General features: G+C 43.7%; 1 protein-coding gene across 1 annotated transcript in view; it reads left to right on the top strand.

The window, feature by feature from the left end:
• Positions 1-379: 379 nt before the first annotated feature.
• Positions 380-23,429, top strand: part of PRDM6 (PR/SET domain 6) — a 110,241-nt gene continuing 87,191 nt past the window's right edge. The window contains exons 1-2 of the mRNA XM_068981417.1: positions 380-959; positions 9,995-10,302. Of these exons, the coding sequence (XP_068837518.1) occupies positions 380-959; positions 9,995-10,302 (888 nt within the window). The remainder of the gene's footprint in view (positions 960-9,994; positions 10,303-23,429) is intronic.

The raw sequence follows: 23,429 nt of genomic DNA, 5'->3' as shown, positions 1-23,429 counted from the left end.
CGCCACTCGGGCTCGGGTCGGCTTCGAGCGCCGGCAGAGGGCGGGGGCTGAGTCCTGCCGCGGAGTTCCGCGGGGAAGGCGCCCTCTCGCCGGGCTTCGACAGCGCAGGGTGGGAGCTGGGCGCCTCGGGCCGGGAGGCAAGGCAGGGTGCACATAGCTACCCTCGCGCGAAGCCGCGGCTTCAGAGTAAACTTTGCGCCCCAACCGAGTTGGGAAGAGGGAGCCGCCAAACCCGGCTGCCGCCGGCGGAGGCAAGGACTCAAACTCTTCGCTCCAGGGTCTTGGCTGCGGTCCTCCCCGCCCCTCTCGCACCAGGCCCTGAGTCCGGCTCACGCGCACCCATCTCTTTGCCCTCTGTCCCCAGCTTGAATCGTTGGACATGCTGAAGCCCGGAGACCCCGGCGGCTCGGCCTTCCTCAAAGTGGACCCAGCTTATCTGCAACACTGGCAGCAACTCTTCCCGCACGGGGGCGGAGGCCCGCTCAAGGGCGGCGGTGCCGCGGGTCCCCTGGGCGCACCACAGCCTCTCCAGCCGCCGCCACCCCCGGAGCGCGCTGAGCCCCAGCCAGACAGCCTGCGCCCGCGGCCGGCCTCGCTCTCCTCCGCCTCGTCCACTCCGGCTTCCTCCTCCACCTCGGCCTCCTCTGCCTCCTCCTGCGCTGCCGCTGCCGCTGCCGCCGCCGCCGCCGCCGCGCTGGCGGGTCTCTCGGCCCTGCCGGTGGCGCAGCTGCCGGTGTTCGCGCCTCTGGCCACCGTCGCCGCGGAGCCTCTGCCCCCCAAGGACCTGTGCCTCGGCGCCACCTCGGGCCCGGGGCCCTCCAAGTGCGGAGGCAGTGGCGGGGACGGCCGGGGTGCCCCGCGCTTCCGCTGCAGCGCGGAGGAGCTGGACTATTATCTGTACGGCCAGCAGCGCATGGAGATCATCCCGCTCAACCAGCACACCAGCGACCCCAACAACCGTACGTAGCAGCAGCTCTCACGCTCTCTTTCGGGGAGCTGGCTCCGTCGAGCGCGGGCGCCCGTCCAGGAGGCGCATCAGATGAGGGGGACCCCGGGTGGTTGGCTGTCCGGGCCGCGGGCCTGTACCTCCCTAACCACTGTGACCAAAGTTTTCTGGATTAGAGAAGGAAGGAGAACGGCTAGGATGGCGGGGTGGCCCCCATGGGTTTCCTCTTGCCCCTTCTCTCATTCCCTGCTTCCCAGTCCCGAGTCTTTAAACCCAGTTTTCCTGCGGACCGAGCAGCACAGACCGCCGCCCTGCCGCGGCATATTGCGCCCGGCGCCGGGCGGGTTCTAGCAGCGCGCGATGGGAGTGCCCTGGGACCGGCCTGGTCTGGCCTTCGGAGGGACAAGACAGGAACTCTCAGCGGTTCTGGGGAGCGTGGATTCCAGGGCTGATTTCTCCTTCTCTCTATCTTACCTCTGGGGTTAACTGTGTCAGTTCATTTTCCGACCGTGGGGTTGTCGGGGGACCAGCAGGGAGCTGCTGGCTGGCCGGACCTCTAGTAGGAGTTTTGGATGGCACTGGGTCAGTCTCTCCCTGCAGGCAGGCATTATTCTTAAGTTTACTATTTATTTTAGGAAAGAAGGAAAAGAAAAAGAAATGCCAGTTACTTAGTGAGAAAACATTTCTGATTTCAGGCCAGGGTCGTTTCTTGCGGATCCCGCATTCTCCGTGCACCCTTGATCCTGCAAACGTTTACAGTCCGTAGCCACGCTTGTGGGCTCACACATTTTTTTTTTAATGAGGGTAATAGTAATTTAGTATAAGAAGCGTATTCTTCTTGTCCCCAAGTAAACGGAAAATGCCTAAGTTAGCATCAGTTTTCTTCTAGCGTCCCTTCCTGTATTCACAATTTCAAACCCTTATCACAGGTGTAGTTCCATTTTGAGGCTTTGAAGTAAAACTCTAAATGAACACCAAAAATGTATTATTTATGTTTTATATCCGATTCTTTTTGGCCATTTCAGAAGTTATGCTATGTTTACACTTTTTGTGTTGTAATAAGTTGCAAATACATTTCCAGAGACCCCAGGAGAGAACATTAAAGCAGGTTAAGAAAGTTAGGTTGAAAGCAGTTCAGGATTTGAAAGAGCAACACTCAGCTACTTTCTTCATCTCATTCCTTCATCTAGCTTCTCTGTCAGCAAAGTTGATTACAAATGTGTATGATCATTCTATTTTGATCATGTCCCTTTTTACAGAATGTCTACCATCCTGCAAGCTTCTTAATTCGTTGTAAAAACAAAATAACTACAGGTTTTAGTTAGTGAAAGGACTCCCAAATTTATTACTTTGATTTAAAACAGTGGGAATGACCCTGGTGATTGAGATGTATTAACCTTTTCATAATAGTTGGAAATAATTGTTTCAATGGAGATAATTATTGTTAATAAGAAGAGCAGTTGTATTTACTTTTTTCCTTTCTAGAGTCTGAGGCTAAAGCATTGGGTTTACAATGAGGGTTTTGATTCAAATTTGTTCTGCAGTTAAGGAAATTCTTGTATTTCAGAGTTCCAGAAAATGCTACAAAGCTATGTTGTCTGAATGGACTTAAAAAAAAAAAAAAACTTATCACCTACTGAATTCCTTGATGGTGTTGTTTTCAAAGCATTTCTATTTAAAAAATATTAAAAGCTAATACTTTACTAAAAAGGTATTTCTTTCAGTGAAGTATAGTCACTGTGGGCTGAGAGTGCTTCATCAAACTTGCAGACTTTCTTCTGAATTGAGTCAGTGCTGGAAAAGACACCAGCAGGGCAGCCCCAAATCCCTGTCTGTATGCTGAGCTTCCCATAGTGTTTACAATGCAGTCTTGAGGTTTAATGCATTTTCATCAGAGAAAAACCTGGACTAATCAGAGAAAGAACTGGGACAGAGTCCTAATTAATAATGTGACTGTTAAACCAGTTTATTGTCTAGGTACCATTTTTCCTGGTTGGAGGAAATGAATTGTGATTTATTTAAATTACTTCTATTGTGTTAATATTCTGATATCTCCTTTTGAGTTGACTGGACTGCTTCAGTGGGCAAAGTGCAGAGGCAAAGACAGGAAAGAAAGGAAGTCAGATTCCCCTATTAGAGTTACACTTCATGTTGCTCTCTAATTAAAAGACAATTGAGAAAGAAAATAGAAAGCTGAGCTGGGTGGCTGTGTAATGCCAGGAGACCAGGTGTGCCATGCTTCCAGGAACCTCTCTGGGCAAGAGTAGGGACTCATTTGAAACCAGGAGATGTGTTTTGCAAAGACAAAGTGAGAAGCAATTGAGTTTAATCTAACTAGAGGATCAAAACACATCAGAAATGCATAGAGTGGGAAACTTTTTTTCCTTGGCAGAGGAAGTTGATATTATCACTTGAAAGATGGTGAAAAACAGTTTCACCCCATTCCCAGGTTGTGGTGGGGTGAGAGATGGACAGGAGGGAATCACCTATTAATTTATCATGCACAGATCTTTTTAGTTTTCCTTTTAGTCTATTGCCCTTTCCCTCTAAAAGAATTCTGTGAAGTGACCACTCAGCATTGGTTCATTTTTATTACTTTGTATGTAAAAGAGTATTGAGTCGTTTTGTCTGTTCTTTTTACAAGGCAAAGGCACCTCCAAACTTGTCTTTTCCCTTTAGAAGAGTAACTTGCCTGGGATCACCAAGGCAGTAACACCTGTGAATCAATCAGTAGCACTCCTTTCTCTTGAAACTGTATTGGCATCTGTGGGAACTGCCATAGGGAAGGCATAGTGAAGGGTGTTGCAGCTCTGTTTCACACATAAAAAGACGGAAAAACAGCAGAAACTATACAGCCTAGCCCGGTGAGCTCTTCTAGTATATATCTAACTCTGTGTATGAAGTTATTCTATAATTGAAGTACACTTTCCACCGAACCACTCAATGCTTAGTTGCCTCTTCTTGCATCTGTTTAAAGTCAGGTGGGACTTGTGTAAGGTAAATGGGAGATGGGGGACCTTCCATCCTCTTCTTGTATTACTGCCCTCATTTGCTGACAATTTGCTTGACGCCATTGATTTCGTCAGGCTCTGTTGCAGCGGCAGCCTCTTCTTGGATTCTGGGAGCCCAGTGCGTTGTTTGAGACCTTGTCACTTTTCTAGGAAGGTATTGAGCAGCAGCCAAGCGGCGCGCTGAATGCTTATGTTTGTTCAGAAACGGCTGGCCTAGCCACTTTGCTCTTCATATCTTTTTAATTTTTGATTAAGATCATCCTCCCTTCTACCTGGGAGAGAGGAGGGGGCTAAGCCTGTCCCGGGTCTCTCTGCGGAGAATTGAGTCGGGGCATTCCGCAGCTTCCTCAGCAGGAGGTCTCTATTTCTTCAGACATTTCGGGGAGCCCCGCTGTGCAAGGAACAGCGCTGGGAACAGCACTGGCTCGGGCACAGGTGTAGGAGTTGGGGCCCCTGTTGAGTTGAGGCTCCCCTGTTGGTAGCGCCATCCTTTCCGAGGGTTTGGGGAGAGATACTGGAGAGAGAAAGAAAGCTGGGGTTTGTTTAGTTGAGAGGTCAGGGCGAAGAGATAAAAGGAGAGTGAGTGTTTTCTGACCTTCCCTAATCTCTTCCCACCCAGTTGGAAAACGCAGATCCTGTTTGGGAAGCTCCCGAGCCCAGTAACCCAACCAGTGGGATCTTCCTGACACCAAGACACGCTCGCTGCGCTACTCCTCACTGTCAGTGGCCCTCGAGCGACTTAGATTTCAGACCCGGTCCTCGGTGGGAGGGAGGCGGCTCGGCGTCAGCGTGTGGGCTTTTGTGTCGTTCTCTTTTTCTTTTTCTGCTTTTTGTGTGCAGGCCCAAGCCCCATCCCGGAACACACATGATTTAGCTATTTTACATCATCCGTTATCTAGTGCTCTGAAACTGAACATAGAGCCATATATTAGATTGAGGTTAGGAGAGGTGGCGACTGTTTATTTAAGGTGATAAAATGGTCCATCAGCAGTAATCTCCATCGATATGTGCCACCAGGAGATGAAGGATGAGGGGACAAGCCACAATTAATTGCCCTATAGTTTTGTAGGAGAGAGTGGAGCCGGCCCAGACCCGCTTCGATCTCCTCTCGCGCCTCCTATTCATCATCTGCGCATTGTATATGGCGGCCTCGCAGGGGCAGGGGCCGGTGAGGTTTATCTCTGCGCAATATTCTCTCGCCCTCACACACTGGCGCTCCCATTTAATTTATTGATACAGTCATCGGGAGACAAAAAAAAAAAAATCACATTTCCTCTTTCTTTCCCTCCCCCTTTTGTCTCTCCCTCTTGGTCCCAGGGCCAAGCCGGCAGCCAGGCCGAGCAGCGGAAGCCTGACGCGGCTGTGATTCGCGGGCAAAGCTTTAAACCCGCCTAGAAAGAGTCCCGCAGAAGGCTCCCCGCGAGCTGGGCCACCCCGCGGAGGCCGAGACCACGCTTGGCGGCTCCCCTTCCTGGCCTGCCTCGCCTCTGGATCCGCTCGCTCCTAGCCCCGGTTCCGGGAAGCCTAGAAGACCCCTTCCCAGGGGAGGAAGGGGGCCGGGCCGGTGGCGGGAGCGCCGGAGTGCGGGTGCTGGCGATCACGTCTGGTCTTGTAAGAAAGCCGATCCCTGGCAGCCAGCGGGGCGAGGACTTCCACATTCCGGTTAAGTGCGGAGGGGCCCGGCGTCCACCCCGCGCAAGGTCCATCACCATCCCAGCCAGCCGGCGTGATGAGAGGAGAGTGCGCGCTGGAATCGGGCGTCGAACCCACGTGCGGGAGACTCCCGGCCACTGCGCTCCTCCGGCCCCAGGCCCGTGTCTGCTGACCCCCTCGGCGACCCTGAGGGTCCGCGCCACCCCGCGCCCCACCCCTGCTACGAAGCAGGCGGAGCTGCCAGCAGGCGGCACTCCCGGGGCCGCGTCGCCGTCGCCAGGCAGGGATCGATGGGCGCCAGCCCCACGGGGCTTGGCCTCAGGACAGAGGGCGGCGACCTCGGCGGTGGTCGCAGAGAATTTATAGCTCTGCAGTTACCGCGGTCCGGGCGGGGAGGCAGGCTTTTCAGCTGCTCCCCAGTTCCCTGTCCCGAGCACGCGTGAGGGCAGGAGAAAGCGGCGGGGAGGCTCTCGGGAGCGAAGGCCCAGCGTGACGGAAGCGTCCCCAGGGGTCCCCGCTCCGCCTGCGCCCACACGCGCCTGTCGAAGGGCCCTGGAACGCTGTATATTTCACCTTTCCTAGAATGAGAAATGAGATACCAGAGGACTCTGGCCTCCTTTGCCCCTTTTGCCTTTAAAGAGATCCATTTTCAATTACAGGAGCCCCACGTGCTCTTGTAAAACCATCCAAACAGTACAGAAGGATAAGGAGCGAAGTGAAAGTCAGTTCTTCACTCCACTCGGTCTGGCCTTTTGAAGTCAGTGCGTGAACAAGTCTTTAACTTAGTGATACCTCCTCCTCATTCAGAGACCAATAAACAGGAACTTTAAAAGATCTGTTCAAGATAGAGACCATGATCTCATATTCCCCAGTGCTATAATGGCATTTCCAAATATCTTGCTTGGAGAGTATAATATCTCTCACGATCCTAAGAGACAGTAGGAACATTTGTTTGCCTCTTCTTTATGAAATCAAACATATTATGTATTGTTTGGCCTAGAATGCTGTCACATGTATTATATATATTATTTTTTATCTGTAGTTTAGGCATCTAGCCCACTTCTCCCTCAAATCTTTTCATGTAGGTGTTGGTGGCTTGCTATCTAGAAGACACTAGAAGGTGTTGCTGGCTTGCTATCTAGAATGTTTGTCCACTTGGGCCACATTTGTCAACCCCAGGTAATCAGTTACTTGTTTTAGCCATTCTTAGGCTCCTTTGGGACTCTTGAGACATACGTCAGAAGTCACATATTTTCAGTGACAGAAGCTGTTTCTATTAAGAAACAGTAATGTTAGGATAACCTGTATTTTGACGTAATTGGTCAGCTTTTGGGGTGGAATATTTTGAAATAGCATGAAGTCGTTTATAAATGATGATAACTTCTATTGGATGGACTGAAGACAGTGGATTGGCATTGCCTATCCTGCAAGTATTCTTCGACATATTGGGAGAGCCTCTGCTTGTCACTCTGCGGAGTGCTACTATTGTTTTAACACTTCACGGAGACAAATGAAAATTCCTAAGTTGAAGAAGTGCTTTAGAGGACACCTTTGAAAAACGACTAGGCATACTCTATCATGCATAACAAAAAACAGGAATATGCTTGTCTGTGTGGGTGGTGGCTGGAGTTGGCACCTTTGCTTCTTATTTTATTGCTGATGTAGTTGGTATGATGTTACAGGTTGTGGTAATCTTGTAGGTTGACAGAATCTCTGGTATGGACTGTTGGGGAGTGAATACCAAATGCTCTTTCTTCTCACACTTTGTTTCATTGAGCCAACTAGAAAGGAAAGGTCTGTTAATCAAATCCCCGGGGTGATTTATTTTTACTTTTACGGGCATATTGCCTTTGCTTATTGTCATTTGTTTTAAGCTATTTCTGCTAAGGTGCTGAAAGGCCATTTCTGAAGTTAGGCACTAAAATTCAAAATTATGGACATTATCATCTTACTTTTCAAATCATCCTCTTAAGTTAAACTCCCCAAACCCCAGAGTGTGGAAAAGAGAGAAATCTCTTTAATTCAATCATGCTACAACACTTTTGTAGCGTTCCCCCCCCCACACACAACTGCCGCCAAATAGTGACTTCAGTGAAATATTTCAATTCTATTGATTGAGTTACAAGTTTGGATATAAAATTCTCCTGGCTTTCATTAATCTTAGCTCTCTAGATTTGGAGGCTTTTAGAGTCAGGTGGACCTGCTGGTGAATCTTTGCCCCTTTCTAAGTTTCTGGTCCTTGGTTAAGTTATATTGCTCATAAAGCCTCACTTGCCTCATCTGTAAAATGGGAATCGTGATATTACAATAATATAGTGGCTGTTTGGTTGAAGATGGGTGCCTGGCACATAGGTAATTGGTAATTGTGAGTTTTTATTGTCTTTCTTTCCATGCCCCCTTCCTCTTAAAGTTTTTCTTTTCACAATCAGGAACTTGCGAAGGTGTGAGAACTGAGTACATTCTGGAGGAGTTGAGAGTACCTCCCTCCATCTAGGCCCCAGGGTCAAAAGCATAGCCTGGCACAGTTTTGATGGTTAGTTTGTGTTGCTGAAAGAGAGGTCCTTTGTGTGACGGCAGTCCAAGGGGCATGGTCACTTCACAACCTGCAGAAAGAGGTTGCTACTTTCCACTTGAGAGGCCTGGGGACACCCTCAAGAAGCTCCAGATAAAGGTCCCCTCACTCTCTGGGCTCTTTGGGGAGAAGTGTATTAGGAGCCGGCTGAGGGGGAGGCACAGAGGGCTGGAGCCCTTCTTCACTGAGATAGGATGCTCATGTAGTCAACCTTCAGTTCACTGTGAAGTAATTGAGGAAAATAGGGGATCACTCACCAAGCTGGGTAGCCATCAGATGTTCCTCGAAGGTTGCTCCATGACTCACTTGTCACGAATTCTTTGGGCATTTCAGTTGTTCTAGCACGGATAGAGTACACCCAGGGCCATCCACCAGGACCAGCTGTGACTAAGGCTGGGCACAAGTGTCCAGAGTGTGATCCGTCGCCCAGTGCTGGCGCATCCGCTATTGCCCAGATCGTGCCATTTCTGCCAGTCGGGGCTCGCCCTACATCAGGCCCAGTGCCACAGGGCTCTGCTGGGCAGGGGCGCCGCGGCTCCCCAGGGAGGCTGGGCCAGAGAGGCCGGTGTCGTCGGCGGGCGCCGAGACCGCGTCCCAGAGGCAGGTCCGCCGAGCCGGGGCGCAGACACGGCGGCTCCGCCAGGCCCATTAATAACCCGGAGGGCGCTGCGATCCGACAGCATGGTCGCCGCAGGCCTGCTTTCCGCGGCTGCCGGGCCTGTTCCTGCCGGGTTTCAGTCGAGGGATACCAGGCGTTCTCGGCCGGCCGCCCCAGAGGGTGTAGTGTGTGTGTGAGGCTGCGGGTGTTGAGGGGGGGGGGGGCGGTGGGCTGGGAGAGGGGTGGTCCCCTCATGCTCTGGCTGCTCTGAAGGCTTCACTAAAGCTCTCACTTAGTTTGTAATGTAAAAAAAAAATCGCATTTAGCCTCGGTATTAACCGTCTGGGAGGGATTTGGGGCCCTCTCCAAGGAAACTTTATCTTCATCATTAAAGACCCATTATTTTGATCATTACATTTGCTGTTCGTTTTTTCTCGGGGGTGGGGGGCTTCGGGGAAGAGCTTGCACGCAAGCACAGGGCACCCCAAACCCGCCAGAGCATCCCCCTGTCTCCCACCGGCTCCACTAGAGCCGGGACCACCGCAGCGCTCGAGAGACCCTAGCGCCAGGGCGCCCTCTGTGGCTGGGGTGCGGGACTGCGGCTCCACCGGGCCACGGCCGGCTCCGCCCCCTCTCATGGACCTTCTCGCGGGAGCGGAGCGCGGATCGAGGACCCGGGGGTGGCGGGGAGGGTCGCCCGCCTGCTCTGGTGATTTTGAAAATCTCTTCGTAAAGGAAGGAAAACCAAACACAGCCAAGATTCCACCAAGGTAGAATCTCTCCGAGGTTCCAGATGGGTCGAGAGACACTTCCCTCCTGGTACAACGATAAAGACACCTCGAAACACCCCGCAGAGCGAGAATAGGGGAGAGGGTGAGAAGGAGAATAGGGAGGGGAGCCAGGCAGAGGCCGGGAGAAGCCGCCAGCTGTCCCGTCGGTTCCTTGGAGACGACGACGCCATCCGCAGGCTGGAGGACGGCTCCGGAGGCTTGTGGAGGGCGCGCGGGGTCTCGACCCGGTACCAGACAGATTTGGGCCCGGTGAATTCCAAGGGAGAGCGTCGAGTCCACCTCTCCCTCGCAGGCGCCTCGGCGCCCTCGCAGCGTCACCTCCCTCGCAGGTGGCTCACCCGGGCGGGGAGGCTTGTTGTCTCGGGGTTTACCAGGGGTTAACCCTCTCCCTTTCCTCCCCTCCCTCTCGCGTGTCTCCGGCAGGTTGCGACATGTGCGCGGACAACCGCAACGGCGAGTGCCCCATGCACGGGCCGCTGCACTCGCTGCGCCGGCTCGTGGGCACCAGCAGCGCCGCGGCCGCCGCGCCCCCGCCGGAGCTGCCCGAGTGGCTGCGGGACCTGCCCAGGGAGGTGTGCCTGTGCACCAGCACCGTGCCCGGCCTGGCCTACGGCATCTGCGCGGCACAGAGGATCCAGCAGGGCACCTGGATCGGGCCCTTCCAGGGCGTGCTCCTACCCCCGGAGAAGGTGCAGGCCGGGGCCGTGAGGAACACGCAGCATCTCTGGGAGGTAAGTCGCCTGGCCACCCAGGACCTGGCCACCCGGCAGAATCTAGGCCCATATAGAGCCTCCTTTGTTCCCCAGAGGGCAGTGGAGACAAGATTTCTCTGGTCATGCAAATATCTGGTATTTGCAGCACCTGCAGAAAAAGAGGTGCCCATAGCAGCCCAGCCAGGAAGCAGCCCAGGCTTACAGGTTTCTGAAGATGGAATCACCTTAACAAGCTTTCAGTCCAGCTGCGATAGCTTTGACCCTTGGTCTCCCTTGATCTTGAGAAAAAGAGAAAACACCTGAGGAAATAAAACAGAGGCGATTGGGCATTGGGATGTGAGCTAGGTGAATTTTGTGTCCTATTTTCAAGCTCTTCCAACATGTTTTTGTGTTTGTCCACTGGGCAAGAAGGAACATAAGCATAAACAGGAGGAAGGAGAGTCAGGCTTCTTTTCTCCAATACAGACAATTCCGTAAACCCGGAACGTGAGAGACTGTAACACATTCCACAACTTTCAAAGTGCTCAAAGTAAAGCAAGACTATATTGTGAATCAGAAGTCACAAATTCTGCTTCTTCTCTGGCAAAGTACAATTGTTCAGATAGAAAATCATACTGTACGAAAACTCTGAAGTGGTTTGGTGTAACCCAATTGATAGTACTTCAACAGTACAATCTTACCTGATGCTGTTACTTAATCAACAATGTATTTGAAAAATATTAACCTGAGAGTTGTCTCAGAGCTTCATGGTTGATTACCAAGGTCCATTCTGAAAGAGACAAGACTCTTAAATATAGGTCCTCCCCCTACCAGTTTTGGATACTCCTACCCTGGAGAGTTGTTTGTGAAGATAAGGTCTTACCCTTAAGCGATATGTAAATCTGACCGAGACCAGGGAATATAATGGAATGGGATTAGCCAGAAAATAAACATTTTTAAACAGCCAAGTTGGCATGGACCTTAGGCCTCCATTAATGGGTCATTTGTGCAACAGCTTGCACCCCACACTTGGCTCAGTATCCTCCAAGATGACCATTTTCATTGCAAGCTGCCCTTTAGTCACTAAATGAACTTCATGGGATTCAACAGTCTGCTCAGATTTTTGCTGAGCACCTTCTCTGGCCAGCACTATGACTTGGTCTCCAGAACACTTATATGACTGTTGGCAGTGGGCTACTATGGCTTGTGTCTTCAAAGCCACCTTTGATGGAGGAGGAGCTAAATCGATGAGCTCATAGAGAAACAGCCCAAGATGACTTCATGGTGGCTGTTGGGCTATGTACCATACAGTTACCCACTGGTGCACTGTGCCCAGGCTCCCAGGTTCCAATTCACACCTAAACAGTTATTGGAAAACAGTTACATTTTCAGTCTTTCAGATTAGGATTCTTGAATGAGGGGAACATAGAGATATATTTATGTTACTAAATAGTGCTTTATTTAAAAACAATTTTATATAGGGAAATAGGGCAGGAGAAAATGGTTGCTACATTGAGGCAAGTTAGACATTAGCATTTTAGGGTAGGAAAAACTGAGAAGTGGGAAATAAAGCATCTGATTCTGAAATGTTTCCTAGTTGGTTTTTGTTTCTGACGAGTTAGTTGTAACCTCCAGTGTGGTTTAAAGTTTGTAAAACAGTTCCAGGCACTTTTCATGTTCCAGTGGTATTATTAGGAACTCTGTACCATACAGCTGAAGGTCTGCCAGTACTTTTCTGAGGAAATTGAAAAGCAATTGTTTAGTGTACAGATTTATTCTATCTGAAAGTGTTAAAACTGAGCACTATTATATTGCCCTCTGATGCCTTGAGGTCAGTGCCTATTTTTAGAGTGCCAGGGACAAAGCCACAATCCTGAAAAAATCCCATAGTTTATTGTCGTTGTTGGTTTTCGTTTTCCTCAAAGGCTTTAAATGATTGGGATGTTGGCAGGAAACCACTGTATAGGTAGAATGTGATGATTTTTTATCAATAATGAAAACTATGGATTCTTTTTTCTGTACCTTTACTTGTACTTGATGAAGTTAAAATTCTGTTGCAGTAAGGAGACCAGGGAATTTCATTTGTTGTTGGTGGTGATGCTTTGGTAGATAGAGTGAGTTTTATCTGTTGCTTGAGGTATGTGAGTTGAGTGTGTTGGGGATTTGTGCACAGACTTGGTTCTGTGTTTAAAAATAATACTTGTTGGGTTTATGCTTGAATGGTCTACTTCTAAAAAGGACATAATCTGTTTATCATCTGTAAGAATAGTTATAATGACATGCCTTTAGAGGGTTGAAGAAATATTAAAACTGTGACCATGTAAAATGTATCAGGCTTCTGGGAGATCATACAAAATGTGACTGACTGAGGTCAGGTAACTTAGTGCCAGTGTCCATTTGTAAGATGAAATACTTTAACATGTTTCAGATGTTTACTAGTAATTACTTTTTAAAATATGAAGTATAAGTTTATTTTTAAGCATTATGATTTATTACTTTTATGAAATGTGACTATTTGGATTAAGTTACATTTATAACAAAATTCTAAATGTTGAATTGTTCCTTAGACTTTAGTCTTTCCTTTCAAATCTAAATTTTATTATGAAAAAAATTTTAATTACTATATTTTTTATATTAGAAAGAATCAGTAATTGGAATACACTGTAGGTCTATAGGAAACTCTTGGCAATAATTGTTTAATGACTCATGTAGTAATTATCCATTTTGAAAACATACTTTTAAAGATATCTTCTAGAATACAGATCGACATAAAGCAGATCTTGAAAAAATTAAAAGAATTGAATCATGACTATTGCATTGTAAATGTTAACTGGAATCATTTCTCTTTCTCACATTTTTTCGTCACTTGCTGATGAAGAAATGTCTTTATATTTAGAGTTCAATACTCAGGACCTGATGGATCTTGCTAAGGTTACTTATCTTTATTTCAGTACAATAAATGGATTGCTAATCTTTTCCCATCACTGTTTCCAAGTAGATGATGGATTTTCGTTTCAGTTTACAGTTCATTGTTTTTAGTGTGGTTGTACTTTATTATACACATGAAGGCTTATTACAGAAACAGATTCACCTTAGTTACTCCTTTTGTTTAATTTTTTAAAGCTCTATTTTTTTGTAGAAAAATGACTTTTTTTTAATATTTAAAGTATATCAGCTATGAAGAGCTTGATTGGTTTGTAAGTGTGATGTCATCTTTTAGTTAATATTTTCTTTTTGTATAATCCTGGTTCATAAAAATATAATTTTATGAAAGTTAAGTATCATACTACTACCTTCATTATGTTTTGACTCTTTGGGGTACCATGGGAAATTCTAAGAATTTTTCTTTTTTAGCAATAATCCGAGGTAAAATTTTTTTGTGTGCCTTAAAGAGGTTGACAAGCTAAAAGTCAAATTTATCATTTTGGGGGGCCAATTTCTTTTAGAATCAGAATTTTAATGTATTTTACAAAAATAGTAAATTTAGATCTCTTAAAATAGAAATATAACTGGATAGATTAAACAATCACTTGCCTTGCTTGTATACGTTTATTCCAGCAAGACTTGGATGCATGATATATTTCTAGCTCTTTGGCCATAATGGGAAAAATCTTTCTAAATGTTTTGCAAAGAAAACATAGTCTTTCTCAGCGACTAGGTCTTATTGATGAGAGTGAGATAATTTTGTCCTAATGTGTTTTCTAATAAAGAAGTGAAAAGGCACATTTGATTCCAACATTTATAAAAACATTATCTCCATTATTAATGTGCCCCTTTTCCCTTGAGATAAATTAATCTAGTCTGCACATGGTTTCCCCTTTCTGCTTAACATCAGACTTTAATATGACTGGACCTGAGGAATGTACACAGTGTATACTTCAGATTCTACTGGAAGAAAATACGGAAGTTTAAAATAAAGTTACAGTTTAAGATAGGTTAGAATTACTCAGGCCTTTCAGCTCAAAGTCTGATCTGACAAGAAGTTTTAACAACATTGACAAAATAAATTGCACTTATTTTCACCCTAGAAAAGTTACTCTGTTACTTGAAATAATGTAGTAACTTGTTAGGATTACAGTCAAGGTATTAGAAATTACACTAACTTGAGTACTTTCCAATACTTTGGAGTTAATTTTATAGAATTTCTCTTTGCCTAGGTTAATTTGAGTGTCTCGTTTTCATTTTTACTATGTAGAGACTTTCATTATTTTTCTTCAGAAAATCAAGGGGGATAATATACAGTGGTCCTTTTTGTGGTTTGATTTTGTGCCATAATATTTTAGATTTAATAAGAGGTTTACTTTGAAGCAAATAGTCTATTTTTCATCATTACTATTTAGCTTAGGTCAAAAGACATTAATGAAAACTAATATTAAAAATATATTGCACGCTACTAAATGTTTATATTTCAAAGCCATCACAGGTAATTGGTACTAGAAGGAAATGAATTGATCTCATATTTTAAATGTATTGTGTATGTTTTCATAAGTGACCGAGTTCTATATGTAGTACTGTACACATTTGTATATATTTAGATAGTAAAAAAGTCACTTGAAAAGAGTAATTTTAAATTGAATAAAAGTAATTTAAAAATTCAATTAAAATTATTTAAAAATTTTCCAGTAATTGTACTGTAACTGTATATTCCATATTTTGCTCTATAGACCTGGGTTCATTTTGGCCTGATTCACCAAAGTACCAGGGGACAGGATTATATAGCTATCACAGCTGTATTGAAGTAAAAGTTATGTTTCTCAGCAATTTATCATTTAATATAGCAGACTGTCGTTTCAGTTTTGAGCGTATTGACTTCATGAAATCCAAATATTCTCCTTCAAAACAAATCATAGTAATGTTACTATTATGTTTTTAATTATGCAGAGGAACAGCTGGTATATCTCGTTGACTTTGCCTCATTTGATTTGAAGATGTCTTTTATAGTGGTGCCCATTTGATCGAGTGTGAGCATTTTGTAGTTTTACATAAACTGTAAAACCATCTGCCGCCTCTTGGAATGGTTTCCAGCATTGTGTTAAAAATAAAAACTTAGTACTTAAAGCTGGCTTTGAAAAGGTCATTTAAAGTCCCGATACTCTTGGTTTATGTACCAAATGCCACCCTTGGTTTTCTAAGTCCAAAAATGACTCTGTTAAAAAAAAATTATAATAGCCATTTGGAAATTCTCATGTCAGTGAAGTTTAATCCAAATATACATGCGACTCTACAGTGTTTTATTTTTTTAGTTGCAAATGCTTTATAAAGAATAATGTATTCTATATCTGAAGGACTGTCTTTCTGATCAGTCAGTTCAGTTTATCTATTGTTTATAGATTCCTTCTTTTGATAGCATTTTGTCCGCATGAAGAAAATAATTCCTAAGTTTTTTGTGGCCCATTCCATATTTTCTTACATTGTATGATTTTTTTTTTCCACACTGGGAAAAACAGAGAATGGAGATTAAAATAGAGAATGGAAATTAAAATCAGAATTGTGGAGGTTACTGGACAAATGAAACCTGCTCTCCCCAGTCACTCTGTGGCAGCAAGTGATTTGATTAAAATGTGGTTTAGGTAACACTGCATCAGAGAAATCTGCAGGGGAGCCTTTTAATTTTATGTGTCAATTAAGGCAGTTTTACTTATTCAAGGAAATCTATTGTGTTACCCAGAAACCATTTATAGTTGTAATGTTGTGAGTTTTAAAAAATTTTGGTTGAATATGAAAATCTTATCTTTTACTCAGCTGAGAGATCATGTCCACAGTATCAAAATTCTCTTTTCTCAGAGGGTAAATGTGATACTTTGGTGTTTGGCCATTCTAAAAAAAATGCAGTGCATGAAACCACTATGAGACCGCCTTGCTCCCCCTTCTTTCTTTCTTTCTTTCTTTTTTAGACTCATATATACTCCCAGATTTCGTGAGTTCAGACATTCCTTGTGTATTTACACAAGAAATACAGACTCTGGTGTAACTACTTAGCATAAAAGCCAGAGCAGCATATACTTTTCCTTGTAAGCGTTTGCCACCTCACTCAGATAAGTTACAGAATTCCATTATCCAAATTGTTACACATGTGTGACAGAGGTTGACCTTTCGTCATGTCAATCCTTTTTGTGTAGGCCCCAGGCTCCAGCCTAATGGCTCAAACCCTGATTTACTCACTGTAATAAGGGCAGGAGGTCGAGCAATTGTCAGGCTGCCTGTTCGTACTCTTCTTGGAGCCTGGTTGAAGGCTGTTAACACAAAGCTTTTCAAAGTGAATTTACAACCAGCGCCACTGACAGAGGCCAATCAGTGCACCATAAATGTCAGGTTAGTGAGATTGAGCAGTAAGTAAAGTACTGACAGCACACTATTGGCTGGAATCAATTGGCCAAGGTTTAACTGAGAAGAGCAATCTCCTTGTGGTGGTCTTCGGGAAAGAGCAAAATGTGCAGCCAGGGTTTCCAGGTAGGATCTGTAGGTTTACCTGTAAGGGTTGGAATGTCATCCATTTGCGGCAGAGCATCCAGCATCCTGGTGTTGATATGCTTCACAACCTGGGAGTTCAGAGTGGTGGAGCCTACTGACTCTGAGTTGGGTGGTTAAAAAAAAAAGCCCCAGCATTAGAAAGGAGAGATAGAAAAAAACTATTAAAATATGGGGCTGTCAGAATTGGGAGACACATCCAGTGTGTTACAATTCAGTGAAAGGTAGTTTGTTCAAATTGCAAACTGTACCAGGGAATTTCCACCAAGGCACAGACATAAATAAGCCCACTCTTCCTGGGGCTCAGCAGGGTGAGACTTTCATGGAAGTCACTAATGAGTGATTATGGGTTGAGGGTCTGAATATCCATGAGATGTGGTTTCTCTACCAGAGGAATGTTTTTATCATTTTGTGTAATGACAGCCTGGACAACAATTCATTGAGCTCAGAAGGCATCAGCATTAAAATGGAGGAATCCATTAAAATGCTGTATGCAAGGATTTATAAATTAGGCAATTTCCTTGATTATTGCAATCATTTACAAAATTGATTGTTCCAGTGTGGTATAGACAGATTTCAGCACTGATCATTGACAACAAGCACATTCTCTGATATCTGTAGCTACTGGTCACTAAACCAGGTCAATATTCCTCACCCCTCTGCTGTTCTTGGTCTCAAGGTCAGGCAGACTGATTTCAAAGAAGTTATAATTATGAAGTTTCACTTGTCTTCAGAGGAGACTCACCTAAGCTGTGAGAGTAGGTATGTCCAGATTGCTCTAAAGGTTGTTACATTGTTTTTATATTTTAATTCTAAGTTGGGGGGAAGATATGGATAATCCTGATATGCTTCAGATCAGCAGACAGTTTTGAGATGTTGCCAACTTAAATGGAAATAATTTTTGCAAATTGCAGCTGTAAATATTTGTTTGATTGAAGATCTAAAAGTCAATAATGTGTTTTATGTGTTGGTCCGTAGAGTTCTAATTATCCAATAGATATATTGTAGAGTCACTGGATTTTAGGTCAGTTAATTCTGGAAGGCATAATAAAGACATTGTTACAAGTGTGAAACACTCAAAATGCTGCAGATTTTCCTATATATGAACACACACAAGTTCACTTGGTGCTTAATCACTAACCACAAACCACAGAATTGTCTTTATTCCTGAAATATCAGAGATGGGCATGCCAAATGTGTCTGCAGAGCTCTGTTCAATGAAAGCTAGCCGTGCAGTTTATGCTTAGTACAAAATAACTTTAGCCATTTGTTTTCAATCATTTTGTTTTTAATCATAATTTTCCCCTTTTGGAACTCTAGCACAAACTGGGGTTTGTAAAAGAATAACACTTTATAAAATTGTTTAACACTGTGGGGAAGGCAAAAAATTGTTCAGTTTGTCCTGATTTGAATATATTATAATTTGATCTCGAGATAGTTCCTCGTTTTAAAGTGAAAATGTTACGCTGTGGGAAGGCCTGTGGCTTGGGGACACTTTGCACTTACTTGGCTACTGTCACTTAATACTGTAAATAAGAAGTTCATTTTCACTTTTAATCAGTTGTAAAATTCACTGCTTAAAAATTCAGTACAAAAGGCAGTGTTTTCAGTACTGTGTCTTGATATGATCTCTTCATTTTTATTTAAATATTTCTCTACACAGTATTCTGGTTTCTGTTAAGAATTAGAGGCCGTGTCACCAGATCTGTCTTAGGAGATCTTAGAATGAGGCACTCAGTTTTATAGATGTTTTTGCTTGTCCCTTTGTGCATTTATTTAATAAACCAACACCTCACGCACATGTTTGTCAAATAATGATATGGGATTAAGTCCATTTTATTAAAATGAACAGTATTTTTCCCTCTCTGTGATTGTTTTAAATTAAAGCTGCCTCAGATAATGAAGTGTCGTCTATAGAAACATTCAGTGTAATCTAATTCACTAGAAAGTTCTTAAGTGCTTTTTAATTGGAATCAAATTAAATGTAATCAAGTCATGTTTTCAGTATCTTGTAAAGCACTGGGGCCTTAAGTGTTGTTAGCACACTTGGGAATATTAATGTTTAGTGCAAAAGCAGCAGTACTAAATTCTGAGATATCCTTGCAAATTCCAAAATGGTAGATAACCCATAACTAAATTATATGTTAGAGTGTAATGTTTTTAGAACCTGTTGTGTTTATCCCAAACTAATATTGAAATTCATTTTTGATGTGCGAAATGCACAAATAGTTCCTGGGGCAGAGAATCCTGAAAAGTATTGGTCTATTGAGGAAAGCAGTTAATTTCAATTTATTAAGATTAATTGCAATTTAAAATTTGGCCTGGTTAATCTACAAAGAAAGTTTAATTATAAACTTTAAAATAGTAGAAATGAGCTTTTCTATTAAAAATAATTCTTACCATAAGAAATTTAAACTATATAAAAGTATAAACCAAAGGTAGCCACTAATGATGATTTTTATAATAGCCTTTTGAGAGATAACTATGTAATGTGACATACATTTGTTTGTATATGCATTGTATATACATTGAATCACAGTTTGAGTAAAGATACTTGTGTTATTTCCTTAATACCACAAAACACATTTTTAAAGCAGCAACTAATGGCACTATTTTCATGGAAGTTCCTGCAGATGTTTAAATTTGGCTCACCCATGAATAGACTTTGTGTCTAGTTCCATCCTCTGATCTCTGTATCTTTCCTGGTGGGAAATTTCAATCTGTAGACCCCACTGATACTATAGACGCATTTCTACTGGTATATTCATATGTTTGATAGCCCATCTTAATAAGACCAGAGCTTTTCTGGGATCTAAAGGAAAATTTTAATGGTCCTTAGGGAAGAAGGAAGAAAATTTGTTTCTTTTACTAGATTAAGGTGTTAACAAAAAAGAATCAGATCTCTTTGAAATGCTTTTCTAAGTAAGAATACTCTCTTTATGTAGCTGTATATGAGACTTCAGGGAACATACTTAATTTCTTTATATCTCTTATTTCTCCATATGGAAAAAAGAGCCATATTTGACTACTATACAAATTAGAGGGGCAATATTTGTGATGTTTGTGTAATAAAGGAGATCTTTCTCTTTTCAGTTAGGGTTTTAACAATACTTTTTAAGACTAGTGGACTCTGCATAGAGTTATAAAGAATCTCGTTATTTGTTAAACCAAAAGATTGTATATGGTAGACCATGATACATAGCTTGGATTTAATTACTATAAAATCAGGCTTAAAAAATATTTAAATACAAATTTATTTAGCACTGCTCTCAGGTAACAAAGGATTATGTATTAAAGGGATACCATACAGTGTGGAGGACTTCCCTGGTGATGTGGTGGTAAAGAATCCGCTTGCCAGTGCAGGAGACACAAGAGCCGTGGTTTTGATCCTTGGGTGGGGAAGATCCCCTGGAGAAGGAAATGGCAACCCACTCCAGTGGCAACCCACTCCCACTTCTTGCCTGGAGAATTGCATGGACAGAGGAGCCTGGCGGGCTGCAGTCTGTGTGGTTGCACAGTTGGATGCGACTGAGCATGTGTGATACACTTCTCACAACTGAGAATTGACTCCCAATGTGGAAGAGGACAGACTCAGTAAAATCACAAATGGCCCTAAACCTGAAGGTCGTTTGACTCTGGTCAGGAGCAAGTTGTTAGGTAGGTGTGCCCCCACATACTGAATTCTGAATAGAAAAACATCTCCATGCCCAGCGTATTGTGATTTGTCAATAAATATTAAATAGCAACAAGTCAGCATAATGGCACCTTTGCCACTGTCCATAAAAATGTGTGTGTAGCTGCGTGTGTACCAGTGAATACTGACATAATAGTGCATCACACAACTCCTGAATATGTGTCAGTGTTAACCATAAAATGTATATAAAGCAAGAATTCCAAGTGACAGAGCAAGTTTTAATGAAAAAAGTAAGCGTAAATACTGAAACATGTCATAGAGAACAAAAATTAATCTGAGATTTGTATTTTTTCTAATATATGTTTGCTGAATACTAACCAGGTCTCTTATGGTATCTGGAGTTTTCCCTCTGGCAATCCAATGAAGGTGATAGTCAAACTATTTGACAAGCACCAGCTTAGACCTTGCCCATAAACCTGAATGCCTGTGGTTGTATCTATGCTCCATGAGCTGATATCAGCTCCAAAGCTACGCTAGCTAGCAGAGCTTTAGCAAAACCACTGAACAGATAATCCATCATGGGTGTAAAGTTTCAGTTTTGCCAGATGAAAAAGTTCTGGAAATTGATTGTATGACATTGTGGATATTCTTCACACTACTAAACTATGGTAACTTTTATAACATGTGCATTTTACCATAATAAGAAAGGAAAAATAACTCTATTTTCAGTGATTTTTCTTCTAGCTCACTGATTATTAAACTCTAACATCCATAACAATCTCCAGGTACAGGGAGCTCAGCAAAATTCAGGCTGGGGACCTGCTCCCCAAAGATTCTGATTCAGTCCTGTAGAAGGACTTAGGAACCTATTTTCTGAACCAGTGTCTCATGTGGTGCTGGGACTACACCTGAAGAAATGAAATGCCAGGCTCTACCTTCCTCTGCCTTACTCCTTGGTTGTCTCCTTCCCTTTCTGCTTCCTTCTTTGTCTTGGCTGCTCTTGAGCAAATCCAGTATCTCTTCTGCTTCCCTTCCATACCTGGTCTCATCTGTTCCTATGTGAATTCTAGTCTTACACTTGCTTTCATTTCTGCTACACCTTGGCTAATCTATGGGCATTTCCAATCTTCTCCCTTACCACCCACCCTCAAAACAGATAGATAAGTAGATAGATTTAAAAAAAAAAGATATAAATAGTACAGAGCTACTAACAGCCCTGGTAGCTCAGCTGGTAAAGAATCTGCCCGCAGTGCAGGAGACCCTGTTTCGATCCCTGGTTTGGGAAGATCCTCTGGAGAAGGGAACGCTACCTAGTCCAGTGTTCTGGCCTGGAGAATTATGGACTGTATAGTCGATGGGGTCGCAAAGAGTCAGACATGACTGAGCGACTTCCGCTTCACTTCAACAGACAGGAAAATGAACTTCCCTGATTTTCATCTTTTCTGTCTTTCTGAAGTCCACCTGAGAGAAGGCCCTCCACAGCATGTCGACTGCAGTGTGTAATTAGCACCTTAGCAATCAGGGTGTGCTTCAGGAGGAGGTGGCCTGCTGAAAGGTGTTCAGTAGGTTCGCAGGTCCTGAGTTCCAGCTCTCACCGGGTGTGAGCTCTGTGACTGCAAGCAGATACCTTCCCTCCCTTGGCTCTTACCAGTGCTACATCCGATGGCACTGTCCTTTCTGTTTCTCCTGCCAGCCCCTTCTGTGCATCCCAAGATCATAGAGAGAGGCCATATGCTTGCATGATATTTGCAGTTTGCAGCCAACTTTATCTGCAAATGTGCTGGTTGTTTTCAGTCTTCCTCCTCAGGTTCGCATTTTTGCTGGTTGAGGGAGCATGCAGCCTGTATTCTGATCAGAGCTTACCTGATCCTGTTGTTTCAGTTGGTGCCACTTCCCACACTCATCTCTCTTGGATTGTCTATCCTCACTTGGCTGTAGGAAGTTTCCATTTAGATATCCAGACATTGTTTCAAATTGAGTTCACTAATCATCCTCACCTCTGCTGCTGCTAAGGCGCTTCAGTCGTGTCTGACTCTGTGTGACCCCATAGACGGCAGCCCACCAGGCTCCCCTGTCCCTGGGATTCTCCAGGCAAGAACACTGGAGTAGGTTGCCATTTCCTTTTCCAATGCATGAAAGTAAAAAATGAAAGTGAAGTCGGTCAGTCATGTCCAACTCTTAGCGACCCCATGGACTGCAGCCCACCAGGCTCCTCCGTCCATGGATTTTTCAGGCAAGAGTACTGGAGTGGGGTGTCATTGCCTTATCCGCACCTCACATCTCTTCAAATAAGCATCTCCTTATTCCTAACTTATAGTGCTCTGGTTGTCCTTTTTGACCTATGAGCCCAACATTTTGGAGTTACTATAATGGTGCTTTTTTTTAAGATTTTTTTTTTTGATGTGTACTATTTTTAAAATCTTTATTGACTTTTTTTTACAATATTGCTTCTGTTTCTATGTTTTAGTTTCTTGACTGTGAGGCATGTGAGATGTTATCTCCCCTACCAGGGATCGAACCTTCACCCCCTGCCTTTGAAGGGCAAGTCTTGACCACTGGACCGCCAGGGAAGTCCCTGTAATAGCTTTTTAAAATATTTTTATTCCTGGCAACTAACAGAGTATCTGGCACATAAAAGGCACTTAATAAACACTGTTGATCTCTTTCTATTTTTTAGAGCTGGAGGTTTTATATGAGCAAACTGGAGGATCACTCAAGTAAAAGTTAATGGTGCATACAAATTATTTTGTAAAAAAAAAAATCAGTCTAAATATGAATCCTAAATTGTATCCTAGCTTCTGGCCAGAAATATCCATTACTGAAAGCCAAATATCCTCTGTTGCTAATAACAAATAAAAGAAGATTTCTTTTTATTCTTGAACTTTGTGACTCATTTGACAGTACTAAAATGTCTAAACAAATCTTATCTGTGACACTTTTATAAACAAGGTATTAAAAATTGCAGTGGGACATCTTAGACACAAGCTACAGTTGGTGCTAAGATCTACTTTTAGAGTCTACTTCTGTAAAAAGTAAGGTGGTAATGATCTGACACTGGAAACAC

This window comes from Capricornis sumatraensis, chromosome 9 (assembly GCF_032405125.1).
Source record: "Capricornis sumatraensis isolate serow.1 chromosome 9, serow.2, whole genome shotgun sequence".
Classification (NCBI taxonomy): Eukaryota; Metazoa; Chordata; class Mammalia; order Artiodactyla; family Bovidae; genus Capricornis; species Capricornis sumatraensis.
Note: the sequence above shows the minus strand (reverse complement) of the source record. Positions and strands in the feature narration are given on the sequence as shown.